Source organism: Helianthus annuus, chromosome 16 (assembly GCF_002127325.2).
Source record: "Helianthus annuus cultivar XRQ/B chromosome 16, HanXRQr2.0-SUNRISE, whole genome shotgun sequence".
Lineage (NCBI taxonomy): Eukaryota > Viridiplantae > Streptophyta > Magnoliopsida > Asterales > Asteraceae > Helianthus > Helianthus annuus.
In genome coordinates, this window is record NC_035448.2 from 181408169 (window position 1) to 181427961 (window position 19793).

Consider the following 19793-nt stretch of genomic DNA (forward strand, 5'->3'; position numbering starts at 1 on the left):
CTGTACTTTTCTATATCCTATAATTAATTTACAAATTTATCTATAGTGTGAGGTTTACTGAACCCTAAAAAAGTGAGAAATCGATGAACAATATATATCTTAAAAATTCAACTTAACAGGTTAAAAATCATTTTTTATTTTTTTTCGGCACTTTTCCTTATGAGTTGAAGCTATTCCAACAAAAAAATATTTTTGTAAAAAAATATATATATATTTTTAAACTTTTTTTAAACATTTTATTTTATATTTTTAGTTTTTGACGTATAGATCCGTATTATCAGGTGTGTGTGTGTTTTAACTTAGACCTACGATAAAAACAATAACATATTTAGAGCATTCACATCCAACCCAAGAAATTTTCACTCTAAATTACACTAAAAAACACTACATTTTCTCTCTCCTTTTCAATTAAATAATATTTTTTATACCTTTATCATCACCTTTTCTCTCTCCTCCACTCACAACCACTTTCAAAATATATTAAAAAATTATAGGGGGTGAACAGTGTCCCCCTAAATATACAGATGAAGAGTAACATTTTGTCTCTCCTCCACTCACAACCACTTTTTATACTCTTTATATTTTAAAAACACCACACACATATTTTGATGCCATGGATGTGAATGCTCTTATTGTTGTTGTTTTGAAAACTTTTTTCTTTGTTTCTTTGTTGCCAACGAAATTTAACATAGATATCACTTTTATGCCTCGAAATCAAATATCATATTGGAGCAAAAGTGAAAGTATACAACTTAGATTTAATTCAACTTAATAAAGTGTATTATAAAAATTGTAAAGAAAACGAATTCTTTTCAACTTATTGATTTATATCATATTTTGCAACTAGTTACTTTTACGAATAAAAAATGACACTGCGAATAGTCGTTATAGTAAAGAGGTGGACTATTAAACTCATATTTTTTTCTTTTTGAAAAATCGGTATAGAAAATTTGTCATATCGTAAATTTCCTAGAAACCAAACGTCCTTGTCCATGTGACTGAATTTTATAAATGACATTTTCTACGGTGGGCAACCTTTTAAAACATGAATACATTTTTATGACTTCAGAAAAAATATCAAGAGTATCTAAGCACCGGTACCCTTAGTGTCATACCTAATTAGAAAACATGTCTCATATTGACTGTTTATTTATTAAGCTATGTGTTATGGTATCATATTTTTCACTCCACGTTATTGCCACGCAGACATGAATTCTCACTCACTTTTTTTAACGTTTGTGTGTTATGGTTTCACAAGTTTTCACAATCCAATACCCATTAAATAACATTTAATTGAAGTAATAAAAAAATGAGAGACAAAAAGGACACAATGTTTAGGAAAAAAGACACAATAAATCGCAAAAAAAAAGACACAATGATGAAAATAAAAAAACACAATACCAAATAAAAAAACCCAATGACCAAAACAAAAATTCTAAAAGAGTTAATTGCCATTTTCGCCCCTGAGGTTTGGGCACATTTGCCATTTTCATCCAAAATAAAGGTTTGGTACCATTTTGCCCCCAACGTTTGGCCATTTTTGCCATTTTCATCCAAATCGCTAATTGAGTTTGCAACTATAATTCAATTCAATTCCATCCCACTTCATTGGTAGTTGACACCTACCGCCATTAAAATACTCCGGCAACGAACCGATCAGCCGCCGGCTTCATTCGTAGATTTTGTTGGTTTCCTTTTGTCTGTCATCCATCCCCTTAGCCCTCATGTCACGTCACTCAGAAGTTTTCTCACCCCTTTATTTATACTTTTTCATATCTTCTTCAACGTAATAAGTTGGAAAATGAACCCACAAGACCAAGTCAACTTCCACTCATCTTGTATCTTATGTTTTCAATTCTCTCTCAAACTGTCATACTTTGTATTTCACGTCTGGAAGAATCGACAAACACCCACAACTTGGAGTCTTTAATAATCTTTCCTGCCGTCTGGGTTCAATTGTTCAAATTCCTGTGCCTTTTTATCTTGCACACCAGGTGTTTGATGAATTGCCTCAACGAAATCACAAGTGTTTTTTCTTGAAATCTGGTAAGGGTGATTACTTGATTGCTTAAAGTTGATTAATTAAGCATGATCTTGGGATATAAATCCGGGTTTTCGATCCCGGGTGGGTGTTAAACCGTTACTCTGTTAGTCTTGTTTATGTACAGTTTACTTGGTGATATTTTGTAAAAAGATTTGTTTTTTTTTTTTTTTTTCATCTGGGGTTGTTAAGAAATGGAGGGTAAAGGTGTATCTGATGTGTATGATGGTTATGATGCTGATGAGGCTAGTAGTAGTGTGACAAAAGATTGTTTAACTTGTTCGGAGTTATCGCACTCTACACGGAAATTAAGTGTAATTCTAGGTGAATTTAAGGAGAATAAGATCATGGAGGCGTCTCCGATTAGAAAAGCTGTTGAATCTCTTGAAACCGAGTTGCAAAAGGCAAAGGCTTTGGTTGCAAGTCCGCGTTATGCGTCTTCACCGAACAAACGAATCGAAGAAATCACGGAAAATCTTGGCAGATCGATAGGGCTTGTGTTGTTTGCTAGTCATGATGTGTCGATGAACGGTAAAGAAAAACTCGAGGCGTTAAGGAGGGAAATGATGAGTGCTGCGCCGTTTAGTGCTGCAAGTTCTGACAGTAAATCGGATTTTCTGGATGATGTCGTAACAGAAGAATATGATAATATCGTTGAGGAGATAATTGAAGAGGAAAAGGATTTTTCGTGTTCTAGCGTTGAAGATGTTGTTTTGTATCTCAAGTGTGGAAACGATGAACAGTTAAAAGTAGCACTTTTTGGTTTGAACACATTGATAAGTGACGGTACGACTTCTGGTGAATGGATTGATACTGAAGGTGTTATCCCAATTTTGTTCAGTCGGTTGAGTTCTACAAATTCAGTTAATCGGTTGAGTATCATTAAAAATCTGAGAAGCATCGTTGCACAAAACGATGAAATCAAGGTATGTTCAGTTACATCCTTCAATATAACCCATTCACAATTGTCACTTTTACTGTTATTGTGTATGTATTTTACATAGCCAAATAACATGCAGGGCAAGATGGCAGAGGTTGACTATTTGTCAGCACTGGTCAAATCATTGGCTCGTGATGAGGATGAACGGAGGGAAGCGGTAGGCTTGTTATCAACTCTGTCTGACGTGTCAGCTGTGAGAAGAAGGATCGGAAGAATTCAAGGATGTATCGTTATGTTAGTTGCAATTTTTAACGGTGAAGATCAAACAGCTTCCGATGACGCAGGGAAGTTGTTGGCCGCTTTATCAAGCAATACCCAAAATGCACTTCATATGGCAGAAGCTGGTTATTTCAAGCCACTAATTAAGTACCTAACCGAAGGTAAATTATTAAAACCTTAATCCGCGGTTTCCCTGGTTGTAAAAATCCCGACTAGCCTCCGATTAGTCGCCGGTTAATCGCTAGTCGGAGGTTCATCGAGTAATTTTTATCTAATCGGCCAATTAATTAGTAGGCGGTCAACAGTGGTCAAATCCAGTCTTAATTGGCCAAAAATCGGTGGCAGTCTAGCAATTCCGGCCATATTCTTGATCAAAACTTGTAAATTCCGGCAATTAATCCTATCTACTTGAAAAATACGGGTCGAAGAAGGTGCTAAAACACGTATACTTAAAAAAAATACATATAAAAATGTGTGTATATACATATAAAACAGAAAATTACATACAAAATCTCAATCCGATTAATCCCAATTAATCGCCAGTTAGTACCCCACCAGCTGACTAGCGCCAAGCGATTCTTACAACACTGGCGATTTCCACACATCTGCTTATAAAGTGGTCAACTCGGATTATGTTTTATCTCAAACGTGTCAAATACAATAATTTTTTGATATGATTACAGGGTCCGACATGAGTAAAATTCTCATGGCGACAGCGATTTCAAGAATGGAACTTCGAGACGAAACGAGAGCTTCCATCGGAGAAGATGGTGCAATTCCTCCATTGGTTAAAATGTTCAAAGAAGGAAAACTCGAAGCTAAACTATCATCATTAAGTGCACTACAAAACTTATCAACTTTAAAAGAAAACACAAAAAGATTAATCAATTCCGGAATCGTACCCTCACTTCTACAACTCTTGTTCTCCGTGACATCGGTTCTCATGACTCTTCGTGAACCAGCTTCCGCCATATTAGCACGGATCGCTAAATCCGATGATATGCTTGTAAACCACGATATTGCTCTTCAAATGTTCTCGCTTCTCAATCTTTCAAGTCCCATTATTCAAATTCACCTCTTGGAAGCTTTAAACAGCATCATTTCTCATCCGAGGGCATCGAAAGTTAGACGAAAAATGAAAGAAAACGGTTCGATTCAACTTCTTTTACCCTTTCTTACCGAATCGAATCCTGAAATTAGAATTGGTGCCTTCAGTTTTATCTACACTTTGTCTAAAGAGTTATCCGATGAACTTATGGATCAACTGGGAGAAACTCATGTTCTTACGATTGTAAACACGCTCTCATCTTCAACGTCTGATAATGAAAAGGCGATCGCTGCTGGGATTCTGTGTAATATTCCGGTTACCGACAAGAAAGCTACAGACATACTCAAAAAGGCGAATCTATTACCTGTTCTTGTGTCAATCATGAGCTCAAAACAGGCGAATTCGACGAATTCAACGACCCCGTTATCGTCAGAGTTGATCGAGAATATCGCAGGGGTATTGATTAGATTTACGATCACGACGAATGTAAAGCTGCAGCTTTATGCAGGTGAAAATCGAGTAATTCCCGTTCTTGTAAAGATTCTGTCTGACGGGCCAATAATTGCGAAATGTAGAGCTGCAACTTCGCTAGCTCAGCTATCGAGGAACTGTTTAAACCTCAGAAAGTCAAAAAAGTCAACGTGGCTATGTGTTCATCCTTCTAAAGAAGCCTTTTGCGAAGTTCATAACGGTTACTGTTTTGTGAAAACCACTTTTTGTTTGGTGAAATCCGGTGCGGTTTCCCCGTTGATTAAAATCTTGGAAGGTGATCAACGGGAAGCTGATGAAGCGGTTCTCGAGGCTTTATCGACTCTTTTGCAAGACGAAATATGGGAAAACGGGTGTGGGTTTCTTGAAAAAGTGGCGGGAATTGAAGCGATTATAAAAGTGATGGAGTTCGGGAGTGTAAAGACTCGAGAGAAAGCTGTTTGGATATTGGAACGGGTTTTTCGGGTCGAAGATTATCGAGTGAAATATGGAGCAATGGCACAGGTTGTGTTGATTGATCTTGCACAGAATGGTGAGGCACAGTTGAAACCAACAGTTGCAAAGTTATTAGCACAACTTGAACTCTTGCAGTTTCAGTCTGATTACTTTTGATTTAAAATATTTCTTTTATAAAATTTAAATTACACAGATTGGATATTTGATTATTTTTTTCAACTTCTTGTCATCCCATAATCATTTTTGGTGTCTTGATTTTCTATACAAAGTGTGTGTTACTGGATTGTACTGTACAAATATGTGAAAGTTATATTGTTTTCAGAGATTGATTGAAGAAAAATATTGCATTTTTTGAACAAAAGAAGTTTTATGTATTATTTGGATGATTTCCAACTCGTTTCGCATGCTCTCTTTTACTATTTTTCTTTTTCTTTTACGTTACGTGTTTGACAAATGTGGATTATGCAAATAAAATTTGTGATAAGGAAGAATGGATACTTTTACAAATGTGTAATGTGTATTTTATTTAGTTAGTTATTAAAGGGGAAGAATATAAATTAATGATTTATGTAAGTTTATCAATATACCCTTATATTAAAATTAAATGCAAATATTAAATGAAGTAAAGTGAAGCATTCTTATTGGTTGAAATTTATTCTTTTTTCTTGTTAAAAAAAATTCTTCTCATTATAAAAGTATATATATATATAGAAGAGAGGAAGGTTCAAATGAAAACCACTAGTTATTGTGAAAACTCGAAAACTAACTAAAAAAGCCAAAAAAACATACAAATTTTTTTTTTTTTTTGCATAATAATTTCCGCAAGTTTTTTATATAAAAAAATTTTCAAAAAAAAAAAAAAACAATTGTGTAGTGCACATGTGTAATACTCACATGTGTATGTGTACTATAATTTTTTTTTTTTTTTGAAAAAAAGTTTTTTTTTTCATATATAAAAACCAGCGATTTTTATAAAAAAAATTGAAAAATTTTTTTTTTGTGTGTTTTTTAGGCTTTTTTAGTTAGTTTTCGAGTTTTCACAATAAAAGTGGTTTTCATTTGAACCATCCCCATATAGAAGATATACTTTTATAATAAATTAATAATGATAATTATTATTATTATATAAGAAAAATCTAAAATATATCTATGTATTGTTATATATAGAATTTTAAGTAGAAATTAATTATATAAGTGTGTATATAATATATATAGTGTCATGATAAGAAAAAGTTTTCTTATGTGCAAAGTGTACAAATTAGGGCTGTAAACGAACCGAACGTTTAGCGAACAGTTCGTGAACCATTCGGCGGGAAGTTCGTTTATGTTCGTTCGTTTAATAAACGAACGAACATGAACAAGAAATTTCGTTCGATTAGTAAAATGAACGAACATGAACAGAGGTCTCGTTCGTTCGATTGTGTTCGTGAACGTTCGGTAAGGTGTTCGTGAACGTGTTTCGTTTGTTCGATTGTGTTCGTGAACATTCGGTAAGGTGTTCGTGAACGTGTTTGTGAACATTCGTTGATTTGCGTTCGTTTATGTTCGTATGTTTGTGTTTTAATTGAAGATGCTTGTACATTCTTATATTTTATTTGTACTTTTTATATTATTAAACTTTTATTTATTTTATTTCCCTAACAATTAAACTAGGAAACCCACTTTCACCTTGTTTATGCATCATTTCCCTTTCATTTCTCATTATTTACATCCACGAATACGATCGACCTCCGTTTCACAATAAGGGATTCAAGTTCGAGTGCTACTCTCTTGGCCATCTATCTTTATCCTTCGTCGCGTTCGCCAAATTTATTTGTGTTCGTGAACCGTTCGCGAACACGCTCATTTCCTTAATGAACGAACACGAACATAAAATCTCGTTCGGTAAGTGTTCATGAACCGTTCGTGAACACATTTATTTCCTTAACGAACGAACACGAACAAGGCCTTGTTCGTGTTCGTTCGGTTCATTTACATCCCTAGTACAAACTGAAGCAAATAAAGTACACGGTGACATATTGTAGTAAATATTTATAAATAGTGTAGCCACACTAAATCTTGTAGTGACGATTAACTGCTTCGCACCAATTCGCATTCTAAAACTTATTTGTACATGATCAACCTTCTATATGTAAAATTATTTGTACATGATCCACCTTGCATATGTAATTCACATCGTATATGTGTGTATTTGAATATACATGAAAATCTATTAAATTAAGAGTTAATTGCCCGGATGGTCCATGTGGTTTCATCTTTTTTCACGTTTAGTCCCCACCTTTTGAAAATAGCAGGTATTCTTCCTATGGTTTGTTATTTTATTACTCGGATAGTCCCCTGAGAGATGTCAGTTAGTTTTGAAATAACAAGTATGTTCCCTATGGTTTGTCATTTTGTTACTCGGATAGTCCCCTGAGTAAATGTCAGGGGACTATCCGAGTAACAAAATGGCAAACCATAGGGAACATATCTACTATTTCCAAAAGGTAGGGACTAAACGTGAAAAAACGTGAAACCACAAGGACCATCCGAGCAATTAACTCTTAAATCAATTTGTTCATATGTTTTTCTAACGTTTAAAGCTTTGCCTGTGTAGTTAATAACTCATAAGAAAGAATGGAGACTTTTACAAATGTGTAATGTGTATTTTATATACATGAAAACCTATTAGATTTATTTTTTTCATATGTTTTTCTAATGTTTAAACCTTTGCCTACATATGTGTAGTTAATATACGTGTAAAGAACTTGCACATGTGTAGATTGTTTAAATAAACGACATTTATTTGTATATGTCATTTTGAATTTCAGGATGAATGAATGAACATTGCATTTCAAGAATTTTTTTATATATTTCAGTTTTTTTTTTAAAAGAGAACAATTGAATTATTTATTATGAGGTTAATGGATTTAAACACCCCCAACTATTGCCATTTGGCCGCTGACACTCTCAACTTTCACTTTGGCTCACACCACTCTCAACTTAACACATTGTTTGTCATGGCACCCCCTCGTTAAATAAACACTAACCCGGTTAGGAAAATTAGCCTACGTATCATTTTAATCTGATGTGGCATGTATGACGTGGCCACTTTTTGATGAAGTGGCTTGTTTCATATTAGGTGTCATGCTGACGTGGCCCCTATCTCTCTACATCTCTTCCCCACCTCCCTCTCTCCACCAACTTCCACCAAAAACCATCACCGCCCACCACCGAAACCCCCTGCCACCAGTAACCACCATCATCATTTACACCAGCCGCCATTTAACTTCACCATTTACCACCACCCACCAACGCCTTGCCTGCCACCATCCTCCCACCACCGCCCCACCTGCAAGTCTGCAACAAGTTGCAACAACCCACCACCCACCATTGCATTTGAAAAACCCTATCTCAAACAACATGCACACCATACATTACCTGCCATCACTTTCTATTTCCTGATTATAAACTCATACACACAGACAAGACACAAATATGAGTTTCTTGGAGAACCTTATCAAGATCTACAACAATCATAACCTACAACTATTTGCATAATCTGCACAATCTCACAATCAGGCAAAACACTAAAAACAAGCACCCCTTTCTCGTGTCTAGTAGTCAGCGACCGGAGCCGATTACCGTCCGGCTGCCATCCTCCGATGTAACCCCCACACAACACCCCTGTTCTCTCTCTCGTTCTGTCTCCAACCTAACAGGAACCAAAAGTGTGTCAAACCAACACCGCCGCCGCCGCAACGGCGGTTGTTCGCCGTCGAGAATTCATAGGGGGGGGGGCTGTCGGCTTGCGGTTAACCGACGGTGAGAGAGAACAGAGATTACAGGTTATTGTTGTGCGTGTTGTGTGTCGGAGGAGTGTTGTTGCTGGTCGGAATTCTCCATTTCCGGTCGCCGATGAGAGATCGAGGGAGAGAGTAGGTGTCGGCCAACTGTTCATCCGAGAGTGGGGGATGAGGGTAAGAGCTCTGATGTTGTTTTGAGAGGGGGGTATCATCTGGCCAGAAACACCACCGGCATCAACGCCGGTTCTGGGTGTGGGTGCAGGGGAGGATCGAGAGGGGAAGTGAGGAGAACAGCAACCCAAGTGTTATATATTGGATCACAGTGACACATCAGCATGTGTGTGTATACTGGATCCATCAGCATGCCACATCAGCAAATATTGGCCATGTCAGCAAAAAGAACTAACCCAGTTAGTGTTTATTTAACGACGGGGTGATACAGCAACCCAAGTGTTAAGGTGGGAGTGGTGTGAGCCAAAGTGAAAGTTGAGAGTGCCAGCCGCCAAATGACAATAGTTGAGGGTGTTTAAATCCATTAACCCTTTATTATGTTCCAGTTATCCTCGCATTAATTTGTCTTCTAGTGTGTATAATCCATTTACTCTAGCAGCGAGGACGCATCTATTCTGGACTAAGGTCATTTTTTTGTTATTACATATGTAGTGTTACAATACATTTATAAGAGTTTATACGACTAGCATATACACTATTTACATATATGCAATTATTCTCACATCATGACAATATGCGTGAAATTATTCTCACATCATGATTTTCTCATATGTACATAACTAGTTGATGCCCCGCCCGCATTGCGGGGCGATGATCGACTCAACCAATTAAAGAAAGACTACTATAATTTTGCTAGGGAAAAAAAAACGATGATAAGACCGTAATTTTGGGCTCAGGGCAACACTGTAATTTTTCAGGACTAATGAGCTAGTGTTAGGCAACTTCTTGAGACGAAAAAAAATTAAATAGAGTAAACCAATTAACACAAAAAACCTTTATAGTTTTGGTAAAAAAAAACTAAAACGATGGGAAAAACGTAATTTTTAACTGAGGGCCAAATCATAATTTTAAGTCGGGGATAAATTGTAAACTAAATGGACCAACGAGGGAGTGCCAGGAAGTTGCCGGCACGACTGTAATTTTACACTGGGGGCAAAATTGTAATATCACCAGGAAAACAAACAAAAACGATGGGGAAAATGTAAAGTTAAGTTGCGGGTAAAATCATAACTTGGCTGTGAGAAAAAAAACTAATGGCAAAACTATAAATTTATACGTGGCAAAATCGTAATTTTGAACCAAGGGCAAAATTGGAATTTTTAGCCATGAGCAAAAGCGTAAATTTATTTTTAAGTGGGGGTAAAAACATAATTTTGAACTGATGGGAAAATCGTATTTTTAAGGGAAAAAAACTAATAACAAAACTGTAAATTGAAACGAGACAAAATCGTATTTTTTAACCGGGAGTAAAATTGAAATATTTAGCTGGGAGCAAAAGCGTAAATTTATTTTTAAGCGGGGGCGAAAACATAAATTTGAACTGATGGCGAAATCGTAATTTTAAATCAGGATAAAATCGTAGTTTTGTTAGGCCAATAGGGGAGTGTCAGGCGGCTGCCTGGCACTATTACCCCTGCCACCCTTTTTGCCCAATTGAAGGGCTGAACTATTACCGGCTGATGTCACCAAGTTATGTAGTAGTTTAAATATGGAACCTGAATATTGTTAAAGACATTGCCTTAGATTCTTAACCTATAAATAATTAACAATTTCAACAAATTTCACAATGTTCACAAAACTTCAAGTATTTAAGGAACAAATAGCAAAGGGCAGTAAAACCAGTTTCAACAATTTTAGTAATAAACTTGTATACATGCACTTCTAAAATTTAAGCTAGTGACATGGTAAAACTTGAGTTATAAGAATATTTGGTTTCCATTTAGAAGAGTTTATAAGACTAGCATATACACTATTTACACGTATGCAATCATAACAACCTCTACATCTCACCGTACGTTTACAGATAACAAATGAAGACACGTCTTTGCGCTCAGTAGCTGCCACAAGAGATTCTTCATAGCCGTATACTCGATGATATGCATGTCATGATGGCTTGTATTTCAATTTGCACTCAATTATGATGTGAACCATAGAGTTTTTCACACCAAGACATGAAGTTGTGAGGTAGGATGATTTCGGAATATATGTTCTGTTTACCAAGGATCAGTGTTGTTATATAAAGAGCTTGCGATTGATGGTCTAGTCCACTCATCCTCCATTAGAATAAGATTAAGTCGAATTATTAACTTGTCTACAGCTTCTTCCTCCAGTTTTGTTAACAAATCTGGTGATTGCTTCACTTTCTGCAATTAACTTTCTCATAATCAAAATAAGCAATAAAAGATTAACTAAGGGTGTGTTTGGATGCGCGTTTCTCATAATTAGTTGTCCACTTGTCCGAGTGTTCGACAACTTCTGATCATTAAGAAAATTAAAATTGCCAAAAGGGATATTCTTGTGAAAATAAAATATAGGCATATGGGAAATGAGAGTAAAATGAAAGGCTATTTGATGAAATCTATTTACTGTTAAAAAAAATAGTATCGTGTACCTCTGTATCCTGATATAACTTGAGGTATTGCAAAGATTCTTTGTAGAATCCACAGTGATACAAGAGAACACCATAATCTCTTAGTTCTGTACAATTAGCTTCTAGAATGATGAGCCGCTCACATGCTGTCCAATGAAAAAGAAATATTTAAATAAAAAATGAATCAGGACAACCTTGATTTCTTTTTGTTTTAAGGCTTAAGTGAAGCATGTGTTTAAAAGAAAATTACAGATTATTTGAATACTATGTATGATGCCCTAAACTTGGTAATTTCATAATGAATGGGTTGATTTGGGTTGTTTTTTTATCTCAAACGGGTCAAATAAAAAATAAATCTAAAAGGAAAACGGGACAATAAGGTCGCTCAACAATTTAGTTTATTATTGCACTAAAATTGTTTCATATAAAGATTTAAACGTTTCATTCAAAAGGTCTAGATAATCATTGTTATCTTTTTATTCAAAGATTTAGAATATCATTGTAACAAAATTGTTTTATTCTGACCCCGACCAGAGCTCATCTTGTCACCTCTGGTAACTTTTAATGCAAAACCAAGAAATATAATTCACGTATCTAATAAATGTTCCAGTTTTACATCAGTTCTTCAGCGGTCAGAGAAAGAAATGAAAATCAACATACCAGAGAGTGCACGCCGTATATCACCAAAGCGAACACTGGTCCAAACACCACGTTCTAGCCTATGCCTAGCAGCCTTTGCAGATGCAAGCTCCAAACCACTACGGTACACAAAACAATCGGTTGAGTGTAGAAAAAAGAGGTGGCAAAAGAAAGCAGGTTAGGTAAAGTTTGTTAGGGTCGAAAAGTGGTGGGACGGTTCAGGATGACCCGCCAGCAAAAAATATTTAAAATAACAGATGTTAAAAATTGATAACAAAACTACACTCTTAATATATAATATAATTTCTTCTAAATAAAACAATTTAAGGTGGTAAATAATTTTGAATACGTGTTAAGCTACTCTGGCGGTTTCATCGTTAAATATTTATTGTATTTGGCCCGAGACACCCATTCTATATATACTTAAAATGCTACTTGGTCAACATCAACCAACTTTGGCCCCTCAACTTTGGCATCAATCAACTTTGGCCCCTCAACTTTGATAATGACATATTTAGTTCCTTAACTATGGTAATGACATATTTAGCCCCTCAACTTTAATACTGGCATATTTAGCTAACCCTTCAACTTTTGTCAACATCAACCAACTTTGGCCCTCAACTTTGGTAATGACATACTTATCCCCTCAACTTTAATAAGTACATGTTTAGCCCCTCAACTTTAATAAGGTTTCCTTTTTTAAATTTTCATTAGCTACCCTTACACTTTATTATAGTTACTATTTAGACCTTTGTTTATTTTTATGTACGTTTTGAACCTGTTGTGGAGCGCGGGTGGAAACCCACTAGTTATCAATCAAATAGAACCCAAATTGACATGTGTCCATGCATACTGAAGAAATACGAACCTTTTGTCAACATTGGCTGATCTATCAGAGCAGTGTGCAGCCTCTGCTGCTCTTAAGAATGGACTTTTACTCTGGTCAAGTTGAAATGGCCAGAAAGCATCCTTTAAGTCTCGTAAGATCTGCACATACAACTAACTATTAATACGTATTAGCCCCTTTTTTTGTAGATTCTTACAGCATATACTGATATACATACACATATACATAGTATATGAACCTGCAGGTGAATATCTCAACATAAAAGACAGGAGCCACCTTCAATAACAGGAATTCAGTTGTCACAATATGTTGTTGATCGGACTCTGTAGTTTTACGCTTGAGATAGCCTCTTGGAGAACCATAAGAATCAATAGGGGAAGAAACCTCAACGTCAAATTTGAGGAGACCCCATAAACGTAGCTTCTTCAGGATCTCGGAATATATCAGTGAAAGCATAGACATTGACCCCACACGATGAGTCAAAACCTGAGTAGAAAATAAACATGGACTAATGTTTTAGCTTTTCATTGAGGCGTAAATAAGTAGTAAAATGTTGTAAGGAAACGAGAAGTCCTACTGAATGAAGATAAACAGCTCGATGCTCCATATGGTTGCTTGACTTGGTCCTACGAAAGCCCTGAATAAAAACACAAAATATAAAAAACTATATTTATAAACAAAATATCTATTAACATTCAGCATGAATTGAGAAATAGAGATACATATACCTTATCAACGTACATGTATCGCTCTAGGCACTCAAGGAAAATATCAGGAGATGATGCAAACGACGAACTGTAGCGTGAACAGTAACCCGTAGAAAGGCCATCCAATCTCCCCGTAAAAGCATCAACAGGAAGTGGTACAGAAGAATGAGAAATGAGTGAGTCATCTTCCGCAGCTATATAAAGAGCTATTTTCCCTAAATCAACCTCTTCGTTGATGGTTATGCTCGTTTCTCTCCCTATTTTTGACAACTTCTTGATCTGCGAGCAGAATCCCTCCCTTGCTTCCTGTTGCAGGACATCACATTCATACAGATACTAATCTCTCGTTTCGTTTGCGAACATTTTCAACCTTAACGTTCAAAAGTAGTTGACTTCATAGGCAAGTTAAGCAATGCAATTATTGATGATAAATAACTAGGAAGTTATATTTTTGAATCAAAAACAGTTATTTTGTGGAACGAGATTATTTCGGAAGCAAGTCTTACAAGGTAAGCAAGATCAGTGTAGTAATAATCGGAATTAATCGGTAGTTCACCAATTAAATTTCACCTAGTCGGACGTAAAATTGGTAACGGTCAAAGGTCGTCAAAATCGGTCAAAATCTTTGAACTACTGAAAAACTATACTTATTAATTCAGTCCGATTAATAAATTTGTAAAAATACATATAAATTTTTAATAAACGTTGTGTATGTGTGTGTGTGTGTGTATAAGTTTGAAAAATTACATATAAGATTCCAATCCCACCGCTCGACTAGCGCCTAGCGACTTTTACAACCATGAGCAAGATAGTGAATCAAGTAGATCGAATCCTGTGTTGAGCACAGATAACTTTAAGGCTTTTATTTGTAGGTAATCCGATTCAAGAAAATAACCGCACCAATTAAGTATTTAGCTAACCACACCAAAGTAAATATAGAAAGCTGTTAATGAAGTAAATTAATGTTCTAGACTCTTACATACAAAGTTGTAGGGATGAGCAATAACCAAACTGTGAACCAAAACCGAACCGAAAACCGACAAAACCGAATTTACCGAAAATCATTTAACTACCATCGGTTAACCAAAATTAACCGAACCGAACAAAATCATTTAAATCTTCATATATTTCTAGCTTTTATACATCCATGTCATGTTTTATACTTCCATTTCATGTTTTTATACCTCCTTTTTATATATATACATCCAATTCATGTATTTATATATCTATTTCATGTATTTATACCTCCATTACATGTATTTCTAAACAAAAATTTTAGCCAATGTTTGGTTTGGTTATTAACCGAACCGAGAACCGACAAATGAACCGAATAAACCGACCCGATTAACCGATAACTTTGGTTACGGTTACGAATAATGCTAATAACCAAACCGTGCAAACCCCTACAAAGTTGTATCTATTCTTTATATTGTTAGAAATTCGCAATTATTGGACTGAAATTAACACTTTAGAAAGTCACTTTTCGAGAAAACCCTAATCATTCTCACAATCAGCATCAACCTAACAGTTTAGAGAAACCCTAGGCACGATGATTAATATGAGAACAACGTTGTAATTTAACAATTTGAGAATAATAATAATAATAATAATAATAATACCCTAGCATAGGTGGTGTTGAATCCAGAAGAATCGAGGGCGTCATGGAGGACGAATTTGAGGTCTTTGGGTGGTCTGAAACGAGATCGACACACGGCACCACCTCTGCAAGTAGGTAGTGATGCTGAGTGAAGAAGAAGAAAAGGACCCGAAACCCATGGGGAACCTAATCCGCCACTCATTTCTTACTTGGATTACAAGAAATGCAGTTAGAAGAAGCAGTTTGTGTGTTGGTTGGTTTATTACTTTTTTTTTTTTTTTTTTGGATATTGAGATGATATAAATGTTGGTTGGTTTATTACTTTTTCGTTGCAAGTTGAAAAAATTATTACTTTTTGATTTTTTTTTTTTTTATATTGAGATGATATAAACACCGTCACACTAATCAAGATGTGTCTAGTAAATCGTAAGGCCACTTGGGGCGGAACAAGTATAACGCGTGATAGACATTTTCCATGCGTGGAAAATCACAAATTCCCACCGCCACCTCCAAGTATAACGCGTGATACAATCACGGTTTCCCGATTTCGTTATTTTTTTAACGGCATGATGGTTTTTTTTTTTTTGAGGGTAATTGTTGGTTGGGGGGAAATTGTTGGGTGTGGTGGTGAGTGATGACCACCCCCACTAAAAAAAGTTGTGAGTGATGGAAAAATGGTTGCTGACATGACAGAACATGATTGGATGTTGTGAGTGATGGAATTCTATCACTAGTGACCACCCCCACCCCATAATATCATATTTCTACAAATGCATAAAACACGCTTATTTTCACTCTGATCTTACAAAAAATTGTTAACAGTACTTATATTTCTATATAATCTATCACTTTTTACATTTTATTTTAATACTCAAGTTCTTTTTATAATGAATTCATTTGCTATTTTTGTGTTATTAAAATTATGAGCAAACAAGCTATAAGGAAAGCGGAATCAAAAAAGGTGGATAAACACGCTAAAGCCTGTGCTGATAACCAACATGCATTTGTCCCCTTCGCCTTCGACACCTTTGGCTCCCTAGCTCCAGAAGCTATCCGTTTGTTGACTAGGGTCCAAAAGATTGTCCACAGCAGTTACTCATCAACAGGGGGGCAGGGGTTTGTCTTTAATAGGCTAGGGTTTGCTATTCAGAAAGGGGTAGCGGCGCAGCTTGTTGCTCGCTTACCTGCGATATTGATGTAACTCGGCCAGTTCATATATATATTTATTTATAAAAATACGAGTTATAACTAAAATAAATAAACATAATTAAAATTAAAAAATAAACTTAAATAATTAAAAACAGAAACCAAAGATTGCATAAACTAGAAATATTTTTACTTTCTTTTTGTTGAGTTTGTAAGGAAAAGATGTTTTAATTTTGACGGGTTAGAAATAAAGAAAGAAAACACGCTTATTTTTTTTTTTAAGAATATTGAATTTAAATAACTCAAACTTTCATTAATTGGCCGATAGTACTCACAACTTTCGATTTGTACCACACCACTCTCAATTTTCAACTTATCGGCGGATAGCGCTCCAAAATTTACCCAACATTAACCCGGTTAGTTTGCACTTTGCTGACACTAGCTGCCACGTCACCAAACTAGTGTCACATCATATGTCACGTCATCAAAAATCCAAGTCATATGCCACGTCAGCGACCACCTCAACTACCACATTGAAAAATTTCATGTTAGATGTCACATCAACACACAAGTGCCATATCAGCAAAAAAAAACTAACTGGGTTAGGGTTTAGTTAGTTTGGGAGTGTTATCGGCCAATAAGTTGAAAGTTGGGAGTGGTATGGTAAAAATCGAAAGTTGGGAGTGCTATCTTGCAGTTGGTGAAAGTTGATGTTATTTAAATCCAATATCTTTTTTTTTTTAATATCTTGTGGGACTCTCACTCAACTTTTGATCTCCTCCAATCCAACTCACCAGACCAAAAGCGAACCACATTTATATTTTTCATAGGGTCCTAATATTAATTCATGGCAAAAACTTATTTACACATGGTGTATACGGGCCGTATACAGTTATACGGCCCGTATATAATAAAATAAAACTAACAAAGTCTGTGCCTTCAGACTTTGTCAGTTTTTTTCATTCCATGCGGGCCGTATAACTGTATACCCCGTATACACCATGTGTAAAGAATTTGCCTGGTCGTATACAATGGATACGAATAACGTATACGGGCCGTATAACTGTATACGGCCCGTCTGAAAAGAAAATTAGATTTTACCCAAAGTATTTAAGTATTTAATGGATTTAAGGTGTCAATCACACGAGACATTTTACAGTCGTTAGGTGGTCAAATCTTTCTAAAAGTAGAAAAAAATAAAACTTTAACAAGTAACAAAGATTGAAAAACAAAAAAACGTGTCGTATGACTGTAATAAAAAGGAAGGGTGAGGCATTTGATGAGAGTTGTAAGGAGAAGCGTTTTAATCACTTGTTTTCAACGGGGATGTAATGCAATGATTCTGCTAGTGGTCGGGCTTCCAATGCTTACACAGGGTGATAAACAACGCTGATATGAACCCAAACCAACTGCTTTGTCTTGAGTCGTCGGGAAAACTTTTCATCAGGGGAGGGTGAGTAGTATGAGTCTGAGTCCATTGTGGTTCGTGAATGTTTCGAATCATCATAGAAGACGTGTCGGGTTCTGCTAGAAGAGTATAAGGATTTTGTTGGTTTGTTTCCAAGTAGGGTTTAGAATGTTTGAAGTATTCTTGGTTCAATACCAACTCTTCTGAAAGACAAGAATATAACGTTCATGTATCACAAGGAATGACCGATCTAAGGCAGAGAACCTGATTTAGATACACAAATTCATCACCCGTTTCTACAGCACAAGCACATACACAGTTTGTGTAGAGATCTTTACGTACAAATTTGCATTATCCTTACGGTTACAAATGAAGTATTAAAAGATGTTAGTTTCTTGATAATATGGTTTCTCGACAAATGAAGTATTATCTGTCCTTGCTGCCTCTTCGGTTGGTAAAAGACATAGGATGGTTTCTAATACAGGGTCTTTTAGAGAAGCGTTGGGATTCAAGGGTTTATGAGTAAAAGATGGTAGTTTATTGACAGTACGGTTTCTCGACAAATGAAGTATTATCTGTCACGACCCTCGACCCGGTTTTACCCGTTTCAGGAGCCGCGGGACAGAAATCCCGTGATATTTATTTATGTGATTTTAGCAGCGGAATTTTAACATCAGGATCGTTGTAAAGCAAAAAAAAAAAAAAACTTTTCCCGATTATTTTTATTTTACAATTCGGGGTAAAACCCCGATAATTTACAATACATAAGTTTTAGTGATAAATCCTTGTTTCGAAACATATCTCTTTATTTTATAATGAGCCACTATTTTAAGCCTTGAAATGCTCCTCAGCATTTTTCCTGATTTACAGTAGATCACCTGAAACATGTTTGAAAAAGGTTTTGTCAGCGGGGAAATACTGAGTGAATCATTCTATTTACTAAAACGACACTTTTGTTATAATTCACAGTATTAAGAGTTTTTACATATGTTTATTATCAACCAACTTTCAAGAATAGGTATTTGTCACACGACCAGCTCTGTGACTGTGGTCATATCACCATTGGCTGTCCCAATGAGTGACGTATATCACTTATTTTTAGGCTCGCCCACCTAATGTGATTAAAACAATAGTAATGTGCACAATACCCCACATACCGGCTGTAATTTGGTGATTACATAAACTTAATCACTGTAATTATAACTTTGAAAAATGATTTGGAGTATTGTAAAACATATTTGATAAAAAGAGAGAATGACTCACATTGCAGATTTAATACGGACAGAATATGATTTAGCCTCGTTAACCTAATAGTAATAATAATGCACACAAAACTGGGTTAGTGATCAATACAGCAGTCCCGATAACTCACGAGATCAAATTCTCACAATGAACGACAAAGTGCAATACTTAAACATTCATCGATTTAACGACGAACGTCAAAGTATAACCCAATGTGGGCGGCACTTAAACATTCTTTGGATATATTGATCTCGGAAAATGAATCGTAATAGCGATCGAGTAATTACCCTGTTTTGCGGCAGCGATTCGAGTGCAGTGTGTGTTTAATTATAGTGTTTCAGAGCTAATTCGACGTATACAGAACCTACAGACGTCGTTTAAATTCCAAAATTCAAGTCCCAATGTCGGCTATTTATAGCCAGAAAATAGCATCGCTTACGGACCGTAAGCCATAACCCTTACGGTCCGTAAGGGTTCGGTCTATATTGTAGAGTAGCCTACTCAGTGGTATAGGCCTGATGATTCAACAAAAATCGAATTTCAGTATATACAACGCGATTTTGTTGATAATCATTAACTAGGTTTTATCCCCCCTGAGTTTTAGGGGCCCTGATCCTAATTCCGATT

The 19793-nt window shown here is 35.7% G+C and overlaps 2 protein-coding genes across 3 annotated transcripts; one reads left to right on the forward strand and one right to left on the reverse strand.

Annotated features, from left to right (window-relative positions):
- Positions 1 to 1575: 1575 nt before the first annotated feature.
- On the forward strand, positions 1576 to 5579 carry LOC110918331 (U-box domain-containing protein 44). 2 transcript variants are annotated; one of them, XM_022162665.2, is made up of 4 exons: positions 1592 to 2046; positions 2234 to 2967; positions 3061 to 3361; positions 3884 to 5554. In XM_022162665.2, the coding sequence occupies exons 2-4, from the start codon at positions 2236 to 2238 to the stop codon at positions 5347 to 5349; spliced, it is 2499 nt and encodes an 832-aa protein (XP_022018357.1). In that variant the 5' UTR covers positions 1592 to 2046; positions 2234 to 2235; the 3' UTR covers positions 5350 to 5554. The 2 variants fall into 2 exon arrangements, with proteins under 2 accessions (XP_022018356.1, XP_022018357.1); XM_022162664.2 differs by having other exon boundaries at positions 1576 to 2967; positions 3884 to 5579.
- A 5244-nt stretch (positions 5580 to 10823) lies between these two features.
- LOC110918329 lies at positions 10824 to 15624 on the reverse strand. Its single transcript, XM_022162662.2, has 8 exons — positions 15393 to 15624; positions 13795 to 14079; positions 13644 to 13703; positions 13343 to 13552; positions 13088 to 13206; positions 12241 to 12338; positions 11602 to 11726; positions 10824 to 11353 (listed from the first exon to the last, which is right to left on the reverse strand). The coding sequence occupies exons 1-8, from the start codon at positions 15570 to 15572 to the stop codon at positions 11204 to 11206; spliced, it is 1227 nt and encodes a 408-aa protein (XP_022018354.1). The 5' UTR covers positions 15573 to 15624; the 3' UTR covers positions 10824 to 11203.
- Positions 15625 to 19793: the final 4169 nt, after the last annotated feature.